This window comes from Nyctereutes procyonoides, unplaced genomic scaffold (genome assembly GCF_905146905.1).
Source record: "Nyctereutes procyonoides isolate TBG_1078 unplaced genomic scaffold, NYPRO_anot_genome, whole genome shotgun sequence".
In the NCBI taxonomy this organism is placed as follows: Eukaryota; Metazoa; Chordata; class Mammalia; order Carnivora; family Canidae; genus Nyctereutes; species Nyctereutes procyonoides.
In genome coordinates, this window is record NW_026575141.1 from 11856750 (window position 1) to 11878550 (window position 21801).

Below are 21801 nucleotides of genomic sequence, written 5' to 3' on the forward strand. Positions count from 1 at the left end.
TATTTCCTATAATAAGGCTTTGAAAACTCCTGAGTGAAAGCAAATCAACATTATATTAAAGCTATATATTTAGGACCCAAACAACACTTGGTGTTTAGCAAGATTCATACAGTATATACTAGCATGGTCACTTAATTTTTAAAACTTTTTTGTAAAATTCCCACTCATGTCATGTGATAAAAACTATAATACCAGATAGCCCTTAAGGAGTCTCTTGCCTGTGAGATAACACTATAATACTTAATAAGACATCATAGTGAAATCATCTTTGTGAGGAAGAAGTATTAAGGACTCCCTCAGATTTTTCAGACTTGGGTTACATGACTCATGTTAATTAAATGGAACCAAGTCTGTGAAGTTGACCACTATTCTCACATACTTTACTATATGGGCACTATGTACATATATATGTTTTTTCCTTGTAAATAATTCTAATACATAGCGTATCAGGAATTATGTTGATAGTCTTTTTTAATACTTTCATATTCACTAAATAACCCCTTTTGCTTCTGATATAACAATATAATTTGTGGGACTATAAGAGAAGCAGAATGACCACAGACAAATGTATCTTTTTTTATTTTTTAGATTAAAAGGTATCATTGAGCCCATTATTTCAACATCCCCTTCAGTACCCATCATCCCAAAGGATGATGAAACATCAGGACGTGAATTAAATCATTCACCACAAATGCATAGTCTGCTAATTAAGAACATAAAATGTCCTTGTTTATTGTATTGTTTCTCCACTCAAAGTTTTTGCATCTTCCTCACTGTTGTACATTATGTGAAAAAGGTTTTGGCTTAGACTTTGTATTATATATTGTGTTTTTACAGGAGGGAGCCCCAAGCACCTGAGCCTGGGCACTCCCTCGCCCAGACAGTCCCATCCCAAGGCATAAGCCCAGGGGGCTCTGACAGCCCCCAGACAGGGAGTCTGGATCACAGGTCAGTCTCCACCTGCCCCTTCATTCTGGGCTGCCACTTAATCTCCCTCCTAGTCCCTTCCTTGGCTGAGAGCAGGGTCATTTGATCTTTGACTGACCTCCTACGTCTGCTTGGACATGGTCCTGGTCCAGCCAGCACCAGCTACTTTTCCTCTGCCTTTCCATCCTGGAGAACACAAAGAGCTCTCCTACCCTGTCTAACGCATTTTTTTTTGCATGTTGCGCTACAAGCCACGTCAAGCCACATAGGCAGGTATATAGCAGTTTGATAAAAAAACCATCACTTTGCCACCACCACCTAGAGATGCTAGGAAGCCCGCTGTGAAGAGACTTTCACGGGCAGATCCCCAGAAGGAAAAACCATTGAGAGCTCTCTTCAGTGACCTCTAGTGAAGTGATCACAGCCTTCTGAGATGCTCCTTGAAATGGAGGAAAAAGTCCATCATGTGCAAGCCAAGCCATGCAGCTGTAGGTTTCATGGAACAGCCATGGCATCAGCCCTTTGAGCTTCTAAGATTGTCAGTGAAAGGAACATACGTCTCCTCCTGGAAGCTGCCTGTGGGTGACTCAGTTTGCTGTGTGGCTATGTTTCACCTGATAACAGCTGCATGGGCTTTTTCTACAGTATTCCCCAGGCCAGAGCATTCACTAGCCTTCATCTGTGGCTGCACTTGCTTTTTGACTTTTTCTTTTGGTTCAAAGTCTCAATGGAAATTTTTATGCAAGTTTTAATTGGCTATCTCTGTGAAAAGTGCAAGTTGGCAATGGTTGTGGCTAAAGGCAACACTAGTGTGAGTTGTTCCTGTTCAGGGGACACTGTCTTAACAAAAATGGTCTTACAGACATAAAAAGCAACCAGACCCTTCTCTTTTGAGGGAATTACATTGGCCATAGCTCAAAATGAGGGAAAGGGCTATGGAAAAGGTAATCTAATTTTGTTTATGTAACTGAAAATGTAGTCATGATTTAAATATATTTAGAAGCCGAAACCAAACATGGTGGAAAGAAGCAAAGTTTAACCCCAAATGAATAGCATATTTTATTTTTCCCATGTTTTCTTTCCAAATAGCTTGCAGAGTTTGATGGACCTTACATCTTCATTCTCTCTATATCTCTATAAGTTACTTTTTAAAAGAAAAAAAAATCCCATAAAACCTCCAAATTGTTCCAACACTGGATTTGTTGAATCTATTTATTTTACGAGAGCTAAAAGGGGATGTGTCTTTGCTTGGTTCCCTGGGTTAAAATGAAGGGAAACTCTGAAAAAACAACAACATCAACAACTTGCACTCTCAATTTACCACCTTTTAAATTTTCCTTTGCGCAGTAATTCCGATGGAGACTTTGCCAGATCCATCAGGGAAGTGCTAATTAAGGTCGTTAGTATCCTCTGGCAGTCACTCACATAATTCATGATCAGACATTAAGAAGGTAACTTCTGAGGTCCATTTCCTAATGGAAACATGAACGCTTTAGTCTGGAGTGCATAAAAGGAGGAAGGAATATTGCAGCTACAACTGAATTGCTGAACCCAGCTTAAAGATCTCAGAAACCTATTTGGCCCATGCATAATGTATATTGGAGCTCCAGGATCAGAAGAGCAGGATCCTTTCTGCTCTTTATAGAGCCAACTGGAGCACTTCTCTTGTTAACTCCAGTTTAAGGTCTGCTATCTGGAGTGAAACAGGGGCCATATAAAGTCTTTATTTTTTTTTTTTTTCATATTGGAAAGAGAACTTTGCTCCTTTTAATTCTTCTTGGGGTGTTATATACCCAAACACCAGGTTGGAATTGCAGCCATCTGAATATTCTCAAAAAGCATCGTTATCATTTGAAAACCAAGGAACCAAATGAGAGGTGGCCTGGAAAAAGCCACTTTGGAGGTGGGTGAATGGGACCTCTGTCAGTACTATGATTGGAAGACACTTTCTGATTCCCTTGGGGAAACCACTGGCAAGGCTTTCCGTGAAATGTTGAATACATTCTAGAATGCCTCAAGCCTTGTTGTAGCTGAGTTTATTCTCATGTCATGGTACAGACTGCCTCATAACCCCCAGCATCCATCCTGGTTTATTTGCCATAGTCACTTGCATTTGGAGGGTGAAGAACATCCTTGCTAAGCTTGTGCTGTGTATTTTCAGATTTTCTATCTTGTTCTGCTTTCTTTGTTCCTTCCATTGCTTTCTGCAGGTATTTAAACCCATGGTTCAAAAGAGACTATAATGTAGCTAAGTGGGTAGAAGATGTGAATAAAAACACTGAAGGACCATACTTTAGGTATTTTATAAATTAATTTTATATCCTTTTCAAACTCTCCCAGCACATACAAATACTGTAGTGTGACTGGCTCTCTATCTTGTATCTCCCAATACAAGTTCCCATAGATGGAAAGGGTCCTTGTTTATTTGCTGCCTTTTGATCTCTGTTTCTGGCTTCGTGAGCAAGTCTAGTTCTTTTCTGAATGTTTCAAATGAAGCCATTTGAAAGGGTTGCCTTTTAGTGCATGTCCCCATCACCATCTTGAGCTTTTTAGTAGCTTTCTCTTCATTTTATGCTATGTAGTGTTCTATGGGCATGAAACATACTTTCCACTAATAAAGAAGCACTATTAACCTGAACAATTCAATTTCTAGAATTTAGCAGTTTTATAGTGCATTTTTCCTACTTACTGCTTTACAAGTGCATAGTGCGCATGAAAACCTAAGGGAAAACATGAAAAGAAACCAAATGAAATGTAGTGGAATTTTACTTCGAGTAAAAACAGTGATTTAATGGAGTTTAAAATTATTGAGAGAATCTTGACCACAAGAGAGTGGATTGAATGAGTTTAGGTTTTGTTTATTCAATACAAGCTTTCAGCACCAGACAAAGGCTGTGCTGAGAAGTGTTTTACAGATTCTCAACAAAACATCCAAGGAGCTTTTTTATGCTAGTAAGATGGTTGTTGTCTAACACTTCAGACAGCAGGAAGGAGAGAGAAAACATGTTCTTGATTCACAAAAGAGCAGACCGAGTATCCCTACATTTTAGAAACTAGAATTTACTCAATCCACTGTAGCTCAGTCTAACTTCAGAGGTCAGAGAGAATTTCCAAGAGCTCTTAATGGCATTATTTCACTCTTTAATAATATCAAAGTGATTTCCTAGAGGTAAATGTCCAGTTTATATATGAGTACTTTGTGGACAACTAATGTAAAGTAGAAATGACTTAGTTACTACCTCTTCTGAAAATAATAGGCTTTCAGATTACTTTTTGCTATGACTTGGGTCAGCATTTAACAGATATCAAAATATGTATATGTATTTAACTCTCAGCACCCATATAAGGTGGACTTTCTCTTCCAGTGTACCATTTAGTTTAGACATGTATAGTTTGAGAAAATGATTAGACCTACTTGCATTTTAATTTGATCCATACATTTGCATATACCCCAAGGAAAGCATAACCCTGCCTGCTCACGACAATATATCCTGCTTTTATACCCCATCTTTCCCTCCTGCCCTGTTCCTCTGCTTATATCACTTCCCCACACTGAATCTCATACACATACACTCACATTCAAACATCCCACCCTCACCTGTAGCTCTCAAGATGGCCAACGTCAGGAAGACAGGTAAGATTATTTTGAATGTTATTTGGAATCTTGGCTCACCCGCAGTCCTATTTCTCCTTTCCTTAGGCTTGTGGGCAGATTGTAATTTGTATTAGCCATGGAACCAAAACAGAATGACTTTGGTCCCATATGGGCTAGGGCTTTTATACCTAAATGGACTTAGCATTTTTGCATCAATAATTTGTGAAATGGTACCCCGGAAGAGTTGTTTCACCTCCCTGGGTCAGCTGAGTAGTTTATGTGGCTCCTAGAGAAGAGTTCACATTTCTTAAAATCAGCACCCAGGTCTGCCCAGAAGCTGCATGACTAAACACAATTTGGATGGGGAAATGCTTTAGAACCCCTGGTTGCACGTGCAAAGCTGCAAGGGCAATTTTAGAGGGTTCCTTTATCTCCTCTTTTAATATGAGAGATCAGTTCCCACAGTGGATAGTCACGTTAAGAATTAATTATTAAAATCCATATTAGTATTTAAAGGCTACATATAATTCACTGGAGGTTTATAATGTAACTATCATTTTAGGATTAATGGGGGTTATGTTGGTTAAGACTTGAAAACCAACACACAAATTTGGTGAAAGTCATAATTAAGATACCCCAGAGCTTTTAACACAGTGAGTCTCACACAACAGAATTTCATCCACCCTTCATCCAAACCAGTCCTTACATAGGAGACCCAGAGTATATCCTCAGCTTGGTTTATGCTTTGCCAACACTGTGCTTCAGTTCAAATCTGCTTCCTCAGCCACCAGGTTGTTCAGGATTACCTCTCCTGCTAAAACCACTGATGAGGGCAAAGGCCATTTTATTAATCACTCATGTGGTGTGAGGTTTGTGGCATCCTTATCAAAATACAGTGGGGACTTAGTGACTGTGGAAACTGGTCCAAAGTATAGCCCATTATTTAAAATATTATATCCATACTATGAAAAAGCAAATGCCAAAAGGTTTTGAGTGATGATAGTGCCAGTTCTGTGTCAGACAGTGGTTGCTCAAATGATTGCCAGCATTTAGTCACATCAAGCAGCGTAAGAGCATTATTTCCCCACACCTAGATCTTGGGGGCAGTTCTTTTGGTGACAGTGCTTTTATAAGCTCTCAACAGGTATCCTTACTCTTGAGTATTATGCATTTGATTACTCTCTTCATCAGGTTGTTGAGTCCCACTTCCCTGATTTTATGGAAAATGCAATAACTCTGAAAAGAAACTAATAATAACTTTCCTACATTGAGTGCCTACTATGTCCCCTTTATTTCTTACCACATCATGAAATGTAGGCCTTCTTACTCCCTTTCTATGGATTGAGGAAACTGAGGCACACAGAGTAACAGAAGGTAGCACAGCCAGTAAATGTCAGAACCAGAATTACCAGTGTGGCTCTGACTCCAAAATCTGTTCCTTTCCACTTCACTGTAATTACTTAAGAATAGTGGGCTGGATATGGACTATTTAAATCCTATCCTGAGACACTTCATAAATCCTCCAGGATGAGGCTACTATAAAATTCGCATCTGAACACTGATACGTGAGTAAGGGTGGACCTGTTCCCCTCATGTGTGACTGCCCTGGTTTCAGCCCCTTCTGGAGAGGAGAACAGAGATGAGTTTGACCTTACAGGCATGTCTACAAAAGGCCAGCCCAGCAAGTCTTTGTAGCCCCAAGAGAGCCCACAATCCATTGGCACACAGGCACACTTCCATTGTGTAACCTTAAATGGTACCTATTATGCTTATTATGGTTTTTGAAAGTGCTATAATGACAATGGATAACATTTGTTCAAAGATTACTTTGTAAGTGAATGAGCTGGGCCAGTGACTAGTTTTCAGTGAAAGCCAGATTGGAACTAGCAGGCACATAGCCAGTAGCCAGGGTCAGAAAAGAGCCTGGAGGCAGTTTTAGAGAAATGTCTCCTCATAGACATTTGTGACAAAATTTTAGTTTGTTGTTATTTCCCTAAGATGAATTACCCTACCTTGTTCTCTGCTCTTATTCCGATTCCTGTTCTGGTACTGAACATCCCCTCAAGATAATCCCTGTTATGCTATCACACACCACCCAACCTCCAGGACCCATTGTCCCTTGCTGCTAATCAGACCATCTTGCTTGGCTTTTCTATTCCCCTCAGTGTTAGTCCAAAGTGTCAGCTAACTGAGGTATTCATGTGAGAGGTAGTATATGTGCAGGTTTCTTGGGCGGGGTGTGTCTGGAGAATATCTCCTGGTTTTGTTCTCAATCATTATTGGATTCCACCATGGAAGAATATTTAGAGGAAAGACCAGATTTTCAGTACCCCTCATTAGAATGACCTGGACTCATGGCCAAGTGAATGGCTGGCATGTCTCTGGGAAGCTATAAGCCAATAGCTTATGCTATGGACACATACACTCTGTAGCAAATTGAAAAGACTCATTTTGCATGATCCCCTAAAGTAAACAAGATTTAGTTCTTTTTTATATACCTGATTAGCTTTCCTGAACTTGGACATCTTACCAGTAGTGATTCAGCTAAAATTATGAAGTCAGGTTACTGTCCTTTGTTTTAGAAAGATGTATTTAAATACCTAATACAAAAGTTTATCCTCATTCTACACATACTGAATTTGTTTCCTAAAGGTCACAGTCATATTGGAAATGTTTTCTTAAAACTAAAAATTCCCTAATTTCTAACTAGAAACATATGCAGTAGTATATATGCTTTAATAGCCTTTTGGAGGATTTGAAGTACTTATATTCTTAGTTTGACCTATCTGCTCTGTAGTAGAAAGCATTATCACAAAAAATATAATATTCTAACAGTTCACACTAAGAAGTGGTCCTAGACATTTTCCAAAAATAGAGGAAAGGTTAGGAGTTATAGGTTAAAACCAAATTAAGCCACTGTTGATTCTTCAAATTGAGCAAGAATGTTCATGTGGAGCTCAGGGCTTATAGGAAAAAATATTTTCAACATTTAGCTTGAATTTGGTGTCCAAAAGATGGGAACTGATTTGAAAATTACAGAACTAGAGTGAAGCATAATATATGTATGGAAACCAACGGGGGAAAAAAAGAGACCTCTTTATGCTGTTGCATGTGCAGTGCAGTAGATCTGCCCCTGGCCAGTGCCACCTTGCTGCCAATGCTCGCAGGTTGTCAGTCACTCCCAGCAGATGAGCTGCATCCCCCTGAAATAAAAGCCCATTTATGAAGTAACCCCTTGGCAATGTGGCTCACAGCCACCCTGCCCCAGCAATTGAGCAGTCATGGGTATGTTGTGGTAACATTTGTGAATGGGTAGTTATTGCTGAATTAGCACGTCTGTTTCCCATTGATAAGGTGTGAGTGAAAAACTCTTCAGCTCTGTTTTTTACTTGGAGGACGAGATAACAGATGTGGGCTCTTCTTGTGAGCTCAGCTTTGTCGCAAATATTACCACTACATGTGCAGAATCAAGAACAGCATAATACACCACAGCTTACACATATCTTTCATATGGAGTATCTTCATGATGGAGATGTTATCTAAAAAGGAAAGGTTTTATTGTGTTTTGTTTTAGTTTCAGTAACATTCCAGTCAATAAAATGTAGCCATCCTAATGACATAATAAGTGTACCCTACATGAGTCATCAAGATCTACCTCTATGGTACAGAATCCTCACCTGTATGGAAATGCAGATTGTAGGGACTAATCAGACCATTTTTGTATGTTCTCATCAGACTCTTTGTTTGGCTGGAACTCTGCACTCTTTACTGCTTGCATGTTTACTAATTTATTATTAAAACCCCTGTATTTGCCTTTGTTCTTTCACAACTAACACACTGGCCTCTGAATGCATGAGTTTTGTGTAAACTGGTGTGTGACTCAACAACTTAATGTATCAATTGTATTATATTTTCAGATAGTAAAATATAATTAGAATTACTATACTAAAACATTTTTACATGAAGTGGTAAAAATAAGGCAGTATATTAATATGTCGTACACTTAATTGACCATTATGAGCTCTTAGAATGATTTTATCCCTTCTCCATTTTAGCTTTTTTATCTATTGTATAGGGAACTTCATCATTTGCTTTGTAGTTGAGGAGTCTGATTCTGTGTGCTAACGTTTGAACAGTCCATTCAGTTATGACATTAGGAAGATAAGATTCCAGCGTTCCAGTGATTGGAAAGAACAGAGAATCTCCCACTAGTTTAAACCTTTGCAATAGTGGCCTATGAAAATAGGAATCAAAGGGTTTGTTCTAAACCCACTTTTCAGATATTTGAAAAAGATGTTAGGCAGTCACATAATATTTATTTCATGTGTTCTCAACGTCTCAGGACTCTGTCTCCTGCCAAGTCTCCCTCTTCATCAACTGGGTCTATTGCCTCTAGCAGAAAATACCCATACCCAATGCCACCACTTCCTGATGAAGAAAAGAAAGTGAACCGACAAAGTGCCAGGGTAGGTGGAAACTGCCATATGCTAGCAGCCTTGATCATTATCATTTATTTATTAATTCATAGTTTATTTTTTTAAAGATTTTATTTATTTATTCATGAGAGACACACACAGAGAGAGAGAGAGAGAGAGAGAGAGGCAGAGACACAGGCAGAGGGAGAAGCAGGCTCCATGCAGGGAGCCTGACGTGGGACTCGATCCCGGGTCTCCAGGATCACACTCTGGGGTGAAGGCAGCTCTAACACCGGGGGCTGCCCTAATTCATAGTTTAAAAGAGAGAGCCATTTTTCCTTTTCTGCTTACAAAAAATAAAAAAAAAATGGAAGATTTTCAATATTCCATTAAAAAATGGAGGATTTGGGGGGCTCAGATTTATATTTGCAAATGAGCTTAACTACTGCATTCATAAATGCTAGAGATAATTTGATATAATTTGATCATTCATTGCTATATGTTTATATCTTGTATGATACATTGTAGCTAATATATTACAGTCTGAAGTAAATGAAACAGAGAAAGTATTTTGCTTTATCAGTTTTTTAGTATAGCCAAAAATGCCAGAGATTCAAAAAAGTAGCCTCATTTCCATGTCTAATTTGCTTACTTAGGCTTTTTACTGGCTAATAACACCCAATAAGACTTTAGGAATCAGAACCTGTGACAGATGGGATCCCTGGGTGGCGCAGCGGTTTGGCGCCTGCCTTTGGCCCAGGGCGCGATCCTGGAGACCCAGGATCGAATCCCACATCGGGCTCCTGGTGCATGGAGCCTGCTTCTCCCTCTGCCTATGTCTCTGCCTCTCTCTCTCTCTCTGTGTGTGTGTGTGTGTGTAACTATCATAAATAAATAAAAATTTAAAAAAAAAATTTAAAAAAAAAAAAAAAAAAAAAAGAACCTGTGACAGAAAGTTAGACCAGTATCTTGGAGATGGGGATGGAATGGATACAAGGATGGAATTTGGATACTAATATTAAAAAATATATGTCAAAGGGTATGGTAAAATTTAGCAACCTTTTATATTTTAAAAAGCCAGATTTAAAAACACAGAAGAGCTGATTATTTATGTTAAAATATGGTTCACCAGAAATTTTATTTATTTACATACTTACTTTTCTTTAGCTTGTCATTAGTTTTTCACATAGAAGAACCAATTCCTTTTATTTTCTCACTGAAGTATTTTATGAGTCTAATATAGTGAAAATTCAGCATAATATTATATACAGTGTTATATTAGTTTCTGATGTGCCAGAAGTTTCCTTAAATACTGAGTCTTCTTTTACTTTATGAATCTACTCAGCCTCACAGTGTTCCCAGAACACATCCATTATGTGAAATTTGCGATATAGTCCAGTTAAGAGCAGCAGGCCAGCCCTCAGAGGTGTAAGTGAAAGATACAACCAAAGAATAATTACTTTTTTTGATATCTAAACTCTGTTGTGGTCACTTACAGTGTAAAGTTGTTCTTCTCGGAAATACTTTGCAATAAAATAAAGCTTTAAAAGCCTGTGCAGATTTATCTGCTAGTGGGTCTTGGGTTTCTGGGATTTTTGGTTTGGAAGATATTTCAGAGCTTATTTGATCCTGAACTTATATAATGGGGTTCAAGGTAACAGATCATTCAAATTTTACCTCAATCAACTCATAGTCAACAAGAGAACACAACTTATTAAAACAGATTATATTACTGTAATCAGAAACACCTTGAAACCAGTTAGTGGTGTTTTTGTCAATTACATGAAAAATTACCTTCCCATGTGATTATGGGTAATGGTGAAAGATGGCAGGGAAAAAGAAAATTCAAATTCCCAGCATTCAGCTTTCTGGTCTTAAAAAACATAATTGTTAATAGGCATCCAGTTGTTCATGATTTGAGTGTATCATAATGAAATCCAAGGCTAATGGCATTCCATCTAGTTGGGGACATTCTATCAGCTGTTGTCATGCCAGGCTGTAGGTTATTAATAATCCCACATAAAGCCCATGAAAATGTCAGCTCCCCAGAAGAAGTGGCTGGCCCATGGCCTCTTTCCTGGGACAGTTCTGTGAAAGATCAGATGGTTCCATCCACCATGGAACATCCGCATGAACATACAGTGGAATCCTGCAGAATAGGCAGCCCCTGTCTCTGGCTGTCTTTGTGGGACGTGGAGAATCAAACAAGCAGATCTTGTTATGAGCACTCCTCCATTACAGCTATCTAGAAATGGCCACACTCTGTACCATCAACTGAGCATTGATCTGGATCTTCTTTCCCTCAGATACCCTGTGGACCCCCTGTTTAGCCAATTCATCTTCACTAGTCTCCACCAACACATGTCATTCACAGACAAACATCCTTACAATTGAGAGATTTAGTCTCCAAAGGGTGAGAACAGAGTCAGCTTTACCACAGTCCTTGTGGAGTAGCTGACATGGGTATTCAGAACAAGATTTCCATGAAGGTTCCAAGGAACCTATTAATGGAACCTATGTAGAAACATCCACAAGACACTTAGCTCTTTCTGCTTTTTCTTTCCCAGAAACTCAAAAGGTATACAATGACCTGCCCCAGATTTTTAGTAAAAATGGAATTTGAATGGAATTTGGATGCAGCTTAAGTCACACTGGTCTTAGACTTTCTTTGTTCATGTTTGTAAACGTGTACCCACATCATATTGCCTGGAAACAATACATTGTCGGCTTGATCTTTTTCCTTTTTTTTTTTTTAATTGGCCATCCTCTGGTGAACTGAGTTGTATTCATATTTGATCATGCCAGAGTTGTTTATAGTGCATTAAAGCAATTAGTGAACATTGTAGAAAGCAAATATGAATAGTACCAATGTGTGCAGGACTGGTGACAGAAGCAAGGAGAAGGAAACGGTGAGAGAATTAAACAATTGACATCCTGCCACAGATGCATCATTCTACTCTCATGTCCTGAGAGAGGACAATCTTCTAGGAGGTAGTGTTGGATTTGGAGAGTGGATGGCCTGGTTGTAGGCACACAGCAGAGATTTCTAAGTGGGTGATGGTGGAATTGATGGAATCACACTTCCGCAAGGTTGGTACTCCTCAGGGTTCGCTCTACATGGGAGTTGTTTGAAGGGCTTTTAAACTATGCTGACGCCTGAGTCCCACCCACAGAGATTTTGATGTAGTTGATCTAGTGTGCTATCTAGGTAGTAGGATTTTTAAAGCCTCCCCAGATCTTTGAAATGTGCAGCTGGGTTGAGAACCACTGCTCTTAGTGGGCTGTAGCAGAATCCTGGTTAAAATAGTATATTAAATTATTTCATTGGAGACATAATATTTAATTTATTCAAATTTTTTAGTAGCATTAAATTAGTGTGAGGGATTTTGTATTAAAAGGTGGCAGTTGCTAAAAAGGTTGAGACACAGATTTGGAGGAAAGAGAAAGCTAAAAATTAGAGCACTTATTTATCCATTCATTCGACTTGACAAGAGAGTGTGTGCTTCCACAACCACATAAGAATGGATGGAATCATCAACTCTTTTTCATCTTCATAGCTCAGAATGTGACTGTTCCTTGCTTTCACAATGTGCAATTTTGCTTTTCTTTGTGCAGCTATGGGAGACATCCATTTAAGATCAACTGTTTACATGTGATACATCAAAACTGTTTACTTCAACTTTTATAGAAACCCAGCCTCACGGAATCACTACAAATCTATCTGCTCTTCAGACAATACAAAGACCCTCTGAGATAACACAGAGGAGAGAGGAAGCCGAGTCTCACATCTGGATACCATTTTCTTTTTGTCATTGGTTTAGGATTTATCCAAACCATGAAAAGAACTACTGAAATGTTACACTAAAACATGGAACAATAAAGGTACTGGTATGTTAATGGATAATCCGCATGACAGATACATGTAGAAATATCACTAAAATTAACTCACATGACCCAAATGTAGCAAGTTTCCTAAGGGGTAATGGTGGATTCAGAACTGACATTCTGAAGCACATCCTCATGTAGACAGTAATGCTAGTGCATGAAGCTTCTGTTTATTGCAATTTCCACATTTAAGGAAACAACATCCCATAATAGAAACTAGCATGCAGGGCTAAGGCATACAGGATTTTTCTGCAGGACTTTAAAGCTTTGAGAGGCCAATATCCCTTGTGTTAACTCTAAACATGTATCTTTATTTTTGTTTTGTTTTTTTTACTTTTCATATTTATATCAGCATACAAGGACAATTGTACATATGTAAACATTTTTAAAATAAAAAAAAGCAGCTGTTACACACAAGTGTATTTTGCCAAATGCCTAAAAATAGTCACAGTCACATCATCACCATCCATCAAATGGTCTTTAAAGATTATAAGCAGATGACATTGTAAATATAGTGGTCAATGCTATAAATGTGTCTCTCCATAATTGGTATTCATCCAAAACATGTGATACCCCTTTAAGCTGTGCACAGTCTGGAGGGAGTTTTATTGAGTAATTAATTGAACCAGGGAACAAAATGCCCAGCCAAACTTGGGGCCTCCACAGCTCGCTGGAGCAGGAGTTGATCCCTGCAACTGCTCTCTTGCCTCCAGGCATTCAGATGCTGATGGCTGCTCCCTGGGAACTCCAGGCTACCCTTTCTCCCTTCTGGGGGCTAAGGTGCCTGCCCCAGCAGCTGTCAGCTTTCAGTACCAGAGCACTGCTAGTTTCACCCTGGAGGCCTGGGAGCCCCTCAGCAGCACATCCTGAAATGAAGCAAGTGCACCAAAGACACACGAGTCCATGGGCCGCTGATACATTGGTAGCTTCCAACTTGCTAAGACTCTAACCCTTTGTGGCCTTTTTGTTCTTTTTTTGTTGTTGTTCTTTGACAATACTTTTTAGCCACCCTTACCTGTAAAATGAATGACTTGTTTTAATAAAACCAACTTTTACACTGTTCATTAAGGATACTTATCATCAGGAGGATGTGAGTCCAACAGGTCATTCTACCCTGATGTGGAAGCAAGATAGTGGAGGGTTCTACCAGCTGGGCTGGGAAGCCTCACCAGGCCACAGAGGGTTTGAAGAAACCTAAAGCCACAGGTGTGCGGCAGCTGTGAAACGTTACACAAACAGCTGGCAGGGAGGAGAATCTGTTGTTTTGAATTCTTTTTTTTTTTTTAATACAGAGAAAAGTGAGAAATTTATGTTAAAGTTCCTTCTTAAAAACCAAAGTTTGATGGCTGTTCTGATGCAGCTCTGTCATTCTAAAAGAAACTGGGGAGGCTACTCTCGCAAACTCAGAAATTGATGGGCTTAATCGGATGCTTTGATTTTCCTCATTTTCTCTCCTTTTTCTTGAGAGGAATGGAATCTGCAGATAAGATTTCAAAAATATCCTCTAAATTTGATCTCTCCCAGTAGTGTTTATGGTCAAAATCCATTTCATCTCCATGTGTAGTCATGTTAGATGCCCACAGTGAAGGACCATGTTAGAGGCAGTGTTTTATACTCTATGTATTTACGTCGTCTGTAATGGCCCTCTCTTCTGAAAGTCTTTTAAAATGTTTGAAAAGCAATTTCATCATTCAAAGCTATAAAGTGTAAACATCATTTTCTCATGATAGGAAGTGATGTGATAGTCGATTCTAAAATAAAATGATCCATCAGATTAAGATTTGGGTGAGTGTTGGGTAACCATGCCACACAGCTCAAGTGAAGGTCAGGAGAGTAGACAGATTTAAAAATGTAGCAAACAAAGTGGCTTTTGACCAAGATCACTTTAATGTGCACTGAATGTTTTCTGGTATTGAGTGTATAAAAATGCTAATGTTACAAGGTTTATTTTGACTATAAAAGAGTTTATAGATTTGAATGTAAGGTACTTTGTGTAAATATGCCTCGTAGTTATGGTTACACAAACCCTCATTTGAAAGAATTCACAAATGGTGAGCTACTCGCCACAGATACCCTTTACCCCTCTTTCCTCACTTTCTCAGTTATTTTTACATAAAATTATTATCCCACGTGAAAATCATTGTTACATGTCTTTTGGATGACATGAGTGTTTATAGTCATTCTCCTTGATAATAACCTTCATACGAAACCAAATGAAAAGCATATGTTTTATTTGCAGAGAGACTATGATTTTATAGTAGCTTTAATGTTCTCTTCTGGGTATCTAAGAATGTTTGAACGTTCTTACAGCCATTTGCAGAATTCTTTGACAAGTTCATAATCTCAATGGATAGTTTTGAGAAATGTGAGTAGTCATGGTTGGTATTTAGATGTATTAAATCTAAATGCTTATGACTTTTCTTCCACTGAGCCAGGGAAGATGGACCTATGGCACGAAACACAAGCACAGCATTATTATTTTTTTAATATCTATATTGGAGAGAAACTTTGAAGTCACCATAGCAGTTTGTGTCATGCAACTAATCTTGATAGCCCCTAGACAATATAGGACTATTCTCCTCTCTAGGAGCAGTTATTTGGCCTTTCTGTTCCATTGTATGCCTTTTTTTCTTCTTTTTCTAAAGTTCTATGCGTAAAGCTTCAGATTGACAATCCCCGCTGCCTGAGATGTTCCATTATCCATAGACATTGCAGTAGAGCAAACTCAGATTTAAGGAAACATTTAAATCTCTTTATTAAGAATGCCAACAAGGGGGGTGGTAAGAGGGAGCCCCTGAAGGTACAGACTGGTCAGACTGGTCTGTGTCCAGCCAACCCTTTCTTTAGTCAGGAAGTGGCATCTTCCTCTGGAGTCTGCCAGCCAGAAAATGATCCCCGGGTGACATGAAATCTGTGGAAAGGAATAAACTCAAACAGTGCAGCATAGTCAGAGTGTTCAGTGTAGTGTAGTTGCTCTATATTTTAGAGAAACCCAGTGTTAGTCCTTAAAAAAATTCGATAAAGTAAATGTAGGTTTAAAATGCCAAACATACTTTTTAGTTTGAGATAAGTGCTTTATTAAGTAATACTACAGTTTCTCTCTTTTTCCCCTTGCTTTCAAAAGGCTTTTAAAATTGTCTTTAAAAATACGGTCAGTCTGGTATAGATTTCTGAACATAAGACTGATAGGGTTTCTAAAAGAAGTTGCTGATAAAATTAGATCTTTTGTGCACTTCCAGAAAAGGACTATTTATATTTGAATTTCATAACAGCCTTACATTTCTTTTTTTTTTTTCATCTGTTGATTCCCTTGTAGACTTGCATAATTTAATCCTGTCCATTGTTCCAGATCTCTTGTGGCTACTTAACCTTCTGCTTTTTTAAGATTTTGTTCTTTTTATAGTTACCTGTGGGTCAAAGGAAATACGGTATTTTTATTCACTTCTTTACGTATTTCAAAAGCTTATTTCATCCATTCTTCATTTCCTGTTGTCACGTAGTTCTATTTTAACTTATATATTTAGTGTTTTAAGTATTTCCTTGTGTTATTCAACATGATAATAAATCCTTACCTAAAGAGAAGACTATTTTACTTTATTCTCCTTAAACATAAAGGAAGGGTAGTTCATTGGGAGGATGCCAAGTGACTGGCAGAGAACATGGGAAGGGGGAACAGATGTGGTGCTACATGAATGAAGAGAGGCCAGCCGGGTGTGGCTACAGCCTGACTAGGACACCATTGTCAAGGGCGCCCCCGTGGGCAGTGTATTATAAATATCGTCCTGCAAGTGGGTAAGTTGCCATCAGTTTTCCAAGAAATGGTCTCCCATTGGCGGCATAACGTCTACATTTCAGAGTCCTGATGGTACTTTTCCTTTCACTTCTTAGGTTTTTCTCTGAAAATGTCACCCAAGGTTTTGTTTTGTTCAATGGAATCAAGGTGAATTTCTCATCCTACTAGCTTAGATAGATAAGAAGCAGACATCTCTATGGAATAGGGCTTAATTTGAGCCTCGGGATTTTTGCTTTTCTCCTCAGTTATTTTCTGAATGGATAAAACTACTCTGATTTTGGATGCAGCAGCTTTCCCTCTGGGAAGGAGGCACTAAGGACTTTCATCAGCAGCTTCCCTTGTGTGTTAGATTGTGAGGAGCCCAGACCACTCTTGTGATCAGTTAAGGGGCAGCAGCCCATCATCTGGGGGGTAGGGATGTGCCTGTGTGTGTGCACATACCTGCTGGAACCATGCATGCTCATAGCATATGCTCTATGGGCAGGTGCTTTTAATTCTGAGGGGAGCTTTCCCACCACACCTGCAGATGTGGAGCAGAGTTGCAGCCAGACTTTAGAAATCAGGGCATAATATTTCTGTTCACATTTTATTCATGGCTTTTTATTCAGAGTCCCCAAAATGGAGCACCATCTGGTTCAGTTTGTAAGTAGAAAAACAAAACATTCAAAAACAAAAACCCGCCTGGTATTTTTGATTTTTATATCAAGGCCCTGACGAACAGTAAGCATCCTCCCTATGAGCTTGAGAGATACTTCCAGACCCTCCTGGAAGGGTAGGGTTCCCAAATTGCTCCCCTTCAGTGGCTTGTCAGCCCTTTTCTCCTGACTAGGAACTTTCACTGGCATGGAGGGAAGTACCCCCCTTTTTTGGCTAAATTGGCACTGGGGAGAACCATAGGGGTACCCAGTAGCGGGGAGAGAGGCACCTGCAGTCTTCTCCCTTTGGCAACAGGGCGTGAATTATACAACTTTAGTAATCACTGAGAGATTGGTCCTCAGGTCTGTTTCAGGATGGAGAGGAGATAGAAGGCCGCCCTTGGGAGATCAGAGGGCATTCAGCCCTGGCATAGGAGTGGAATGGAGACCCACATGAACTCAGAAGCCAGGTATGCAGAAGGTGGTCACTGGGAGTCTGGTGGAGGCAGAGGGGCTCCTAGAGGGCCAACAATAGACCTATCTGCTCTGCAGTTTTACTGAGTGGTTGGCTTTGTAAATACTTCTTGGGCCAGTCCCAAATGGGCCAGTCATTCTTGCCTGCTGTGTCCCTGCTGCATTGTTCATAAAACCTGTATCATACTGAAAGGTGCTTAGAGGCTGGCAAGGTTTTTGCTCCAGGGCATCCTTATTTTGTGTTTTTAGATATCCTTGAAATCAAAACCAGAGAAAATGTAGGGTATTTTTGGTTTTTTTTGCAAAAAGGCATACAATGAGACTAGCGATCTTAAGATAACGCACTTACAAAATCATCAATAAAGTTTTCAAAGAATTTATGAAGGAAGGGACATTTTCCTCTCAAGTTAAAAAGTTTCAGAGGTGGATTTTTGTGTTTTACTGTTCCAAGTTCTAAAATAATACGAATAGCCCCCAATCTTTAAACACAAGCGGTGCTAAGTTATACTAGATAACATACTACGGAAAGTGCTGATATGAATTAACAATTTATCCAGTAATAATACAAGAGTTCTTGCTAAATTACACATGTGTATCACTGCCTGATTAGAAACCCCACTTTTCTTTTCAAATCCAGCACAATATCCAACTGTGATTCTATAGCCAGTGTTTTTAATGGGCAAAAAAGACCCAACACCTTTGTTTTGTAAAAACTTTTTTTTTAAAACACTAACTTCAAAAGTGCTTAACAAAAGGTTTATTCAGGATAATTAAGCATGTATGTCCTTTTTTTAATCTGCTGGAAGAGACGTGCCTCTCCAATCTAGCATCCCAAAAAGACAACTTCTTTTAGAAACAGCATTCACCTAAACATAGCAGTCTATGTTAGCCAAGGTAGGTCTGTGCTAGTGTTTCCCACAATCATCATCTATAAGGGGTGATGTCCATCAACGGCGGAAGCCACTTCATAGGGAAGTGTTCATAGCAGCATGATTTCACTTTTGGTAACCAAGGAATCCTGTGTATATACCTAAGATTGGCTTCATTTTAATATATTCTCTGCTCCTCTGCACTTCAGGTTCTTAAGCTATTTTACAAATAACTGGGTTTTGGCAGTCACCAACTGATATATATGTGGCAACTGCTTTCCTGAGCAACCGTGATGTGTTTGATGGCTGTTCAAGTTACTAACTTGTTCTTATATTGTAGGTAAACAAAGTCTTACTGTTTTTAAAGGTCACTGTAACTTGTTCAAATTTCTGGCACAATTTTATTAGTAATTCACTTCTGAAGCTAAAAAGATACAAGTTTTCTATGTTACTCTCATTGTAACATCAATAAAGTGACTTTCAATAAAAGATTTTATGTTATTTTGATGCCCGACTCCGTTTAATCCTGCTTTTCTCTCCATCAGTTTCTCTTTAAGAAGCTTTCGTGGTAGTGCTGTTAGGGGCTCTGTTTTCCCTTCATGCTGCCCTGGAAGGCCTGCCATCAACACAATGAGGAGCACAGAGATCCTTTAGTAAAGGATGGCCCACTCACTTTGTTGAACAATTTCCCCAGGTGGGTGGCAGGCGTGGTCTTGTCTTCTAGGCACTTCGTTCCTGGCCCTGACTGAATCAGTCACTGTATCCTGACTGAGCGCCCTGGTGGTGGTGCTGGTAGTGGTGGCAGTGCTTATTTATATGCTCTCCTGGGTTAGACTCTAAGGCCTTGGGCCTTGGATGGACTCCACCTAGGTTCAGGAGTCCACTGCCTAAAACACTAGCCCCCTCAGCTGTCTGCCTCTCACATAGCCCTTTCATCTTCTGGTCTCTACCTTGGCACTTAGTTTCCTTGCTGTCAGCTCAGTGTGCTGAGGAAAGAAATAGTTATAGGTAGTCAAAGTACTGTTTTAACGTGAGAAAAACAGAAGTCATTGACAAGGTTTGTATGTTTATTAGATTAAAAAAACCTTCGGGGTGATTACATATAGCTGCATTTGTTGTATTTATAATATTTTAGGCACAGAATCATCTGGATGAATACTGAAAGAATAACACTCAGCTGAGCAAAAAGCAAAGTCTAGTTGGGATAAGTACAAGTTTTAGTTCATGTTGCCTCTCATGGGCTGATGGTACCACCTAGAACATCATGCTGAAATGGGAGTCTCACCTCCACTTTGGCTCTACGAGAGTGCAGGCTATGATTAATTATCTATGACTGCTGTGGTGCAAATCTACGCCAGCTGTCCTCAAGGAAGTGCCTGGCTTCCTGTAGCCACATTCCTACAGAGTGCCTGAAAAGGGTTACATACAGGTACTTTAACTCTTGCAACACAGTACTAAAAGCACATATCTCCAAATGAAAGCTAAAGCTTAAGCTGGCAGTTTTTGAGGAACTTAATCTCCAAATAACTGAACTAGTCCAGCTTGGGTTCACAGCTTGACCATGCTCCAGCTAGCTGTTTGAAGAATAGACCAAGAAACAGTTTTAAGAATTAGGCAAGGCTGCACTAAAAGTTTATAATGAATGGAACACAGAACCCAACATAAAACAAATAATGCAACCCAAGATTCACTTGTAATGAAGACTTTGGCTGTAATTAAAGAAAGGGGATGGATATGTTAAATTTGTCAAGAGGAAGGAAACAATTTCTAAGTGCAGGGACATCCTGAAGACTAGGCTCTGTGCTTTCAGAAAGAAACTGTGAAAGCAGAAATGGAGGAGATAAAGAGCCTTGCTATGAAGTATCAATAATTAAAACTGAGTATTTCCAGAGACACAGTTTTGTTGATGCTTCAGCATTTATCCAAAAAGCAAATCCAGAACCAAGACTGATGCAGCATACCTTAGGACTTACCTAACCAGTAGGATATTTCAAATATGGTCCATAATCATGAGCTAGCAAGGGCCTTCCTCCTTACCACATTAGGGTGACCCAGGAGGTCACCATTTCCTCAAACTATCCCTTCTTTATGGGACTCTGGTGAGACTAAAACCAACTCTGAGGATGAATTCCCTCCCTCTCTGGCCCATTTCTGAACAGCTCTGGCTCATGCCAAGCTGTGTATGTAAAATGAAACCTAGAGTCACCATGTAACATAAAGCAGGCTGCATCACGGTCTGATATGCAAGCCCCAGTGTGACTATTTGATGTGGATGCATAAGCTAAGGTTGTATAAATATTTATAAAATTAATGTATTGTAGCAATATTTGAAAAAAACGTAACCAAGTGAAATGAGGCTGAAGGTGCTTAGGAATGTTTTATTTTTTCATTGGTTGACAACTAACTGATCATCTGAATTATAACTCTCACACTATGCCCTGAAGTAAGACACATACTCTGCTGGCAGGGAGAAAACAGGTGAATTTCATGGTTTCATGTGCTATGCTCTCTTGCAGAAAAGAGCAAACCAGGCCAGTTTTAAAATTTAAGAAACAGAAATACTATTTTTATACCAACACACTTTTTCATGTTCAGAACTACCCCCATGGAGTATTAATCTACTTTTCAAAGGTGGGGAAGCTAAGAGTATCTGAGATGACAAAAATCACATATTCAGGAAGAGGCACAGCCAGCATGAGAATCCAGATCTTATTTAAAAGCACATGATTTAAAAATTAAAAGAAAAAAAAAAAAGTCTTCCACTACAAGAGTAATATTTATCAGATGAAGAGTCATGGGAAGGAAGAAATTCGGTTCCTGAATTTATCCTGATTCCCAGGGGTAGCAGCACCAACATTGTGGTCCTGTCTGGTCCTTCTGCCATGTAGTTTTTAAAGTGTGAACACACTTAAAAGATTATTATCATCTTCTGATTTTAAAAGGAAAGTGCACACATTATAGAAAACTTGCAAAGTACTGAAATCTATAAAAGAAATTCCAGTCACCTGGAATCTCATAAACCAAAAATGACCATAGTTAATATTTTCATATTATTACCTTAGTTTTTTTTCTATCAGTTTTTTTTTATACAGTTAAGTTCATAATTTATAAGACTTTTAAGTAGAGCTAACAAAGGTCTAGGTGGTTGACGACAACAAACTTGGTGACAGATCATATTTGCCATTCAACTGATGCAGGTTTTCAAGAG

General features: G+C 39.1%; 1 protein-coding gene across 9 annotated transcripts in view; it reads left to right on the forward strand.

The window, feature by feature from the left end:
- Nucleotides 1-21378, forward strand: part of ADAM22 (ADAM metallopeptidase domain 22) — a 233088-nt gene extending 211710 nt beyond the window's left edge. For 4 of the 9 annotated variants that reach the window (XM_055307393.1, XM_055307395.1, XM_055307398.1 and 1 more), the window contains 2 exons: nt 8865-8988; nt 12553-21378. In XM_055307393.1, coding sequence (XP_055163368.1) covers nt 8865-8988; nt 12553-12573 — 145 coding nt within the window. In that variant the 3' untranslated portion in view covers nt 12574-21378. Of the gene's footprint in view, nt 1-837; nt 949-3137; nt 3225-8864; nt 8989-12552 lie in introns of all 9 variants that reach the window. The other 5 variants (XM_055307392.1, XM_055307394.1, XM_055307396.1 and 2 more) reach the window with 2 other exon arrangements.
- The last annotated feature ends 423 nt before the right edge of the window (nt 21379-21801 follow it).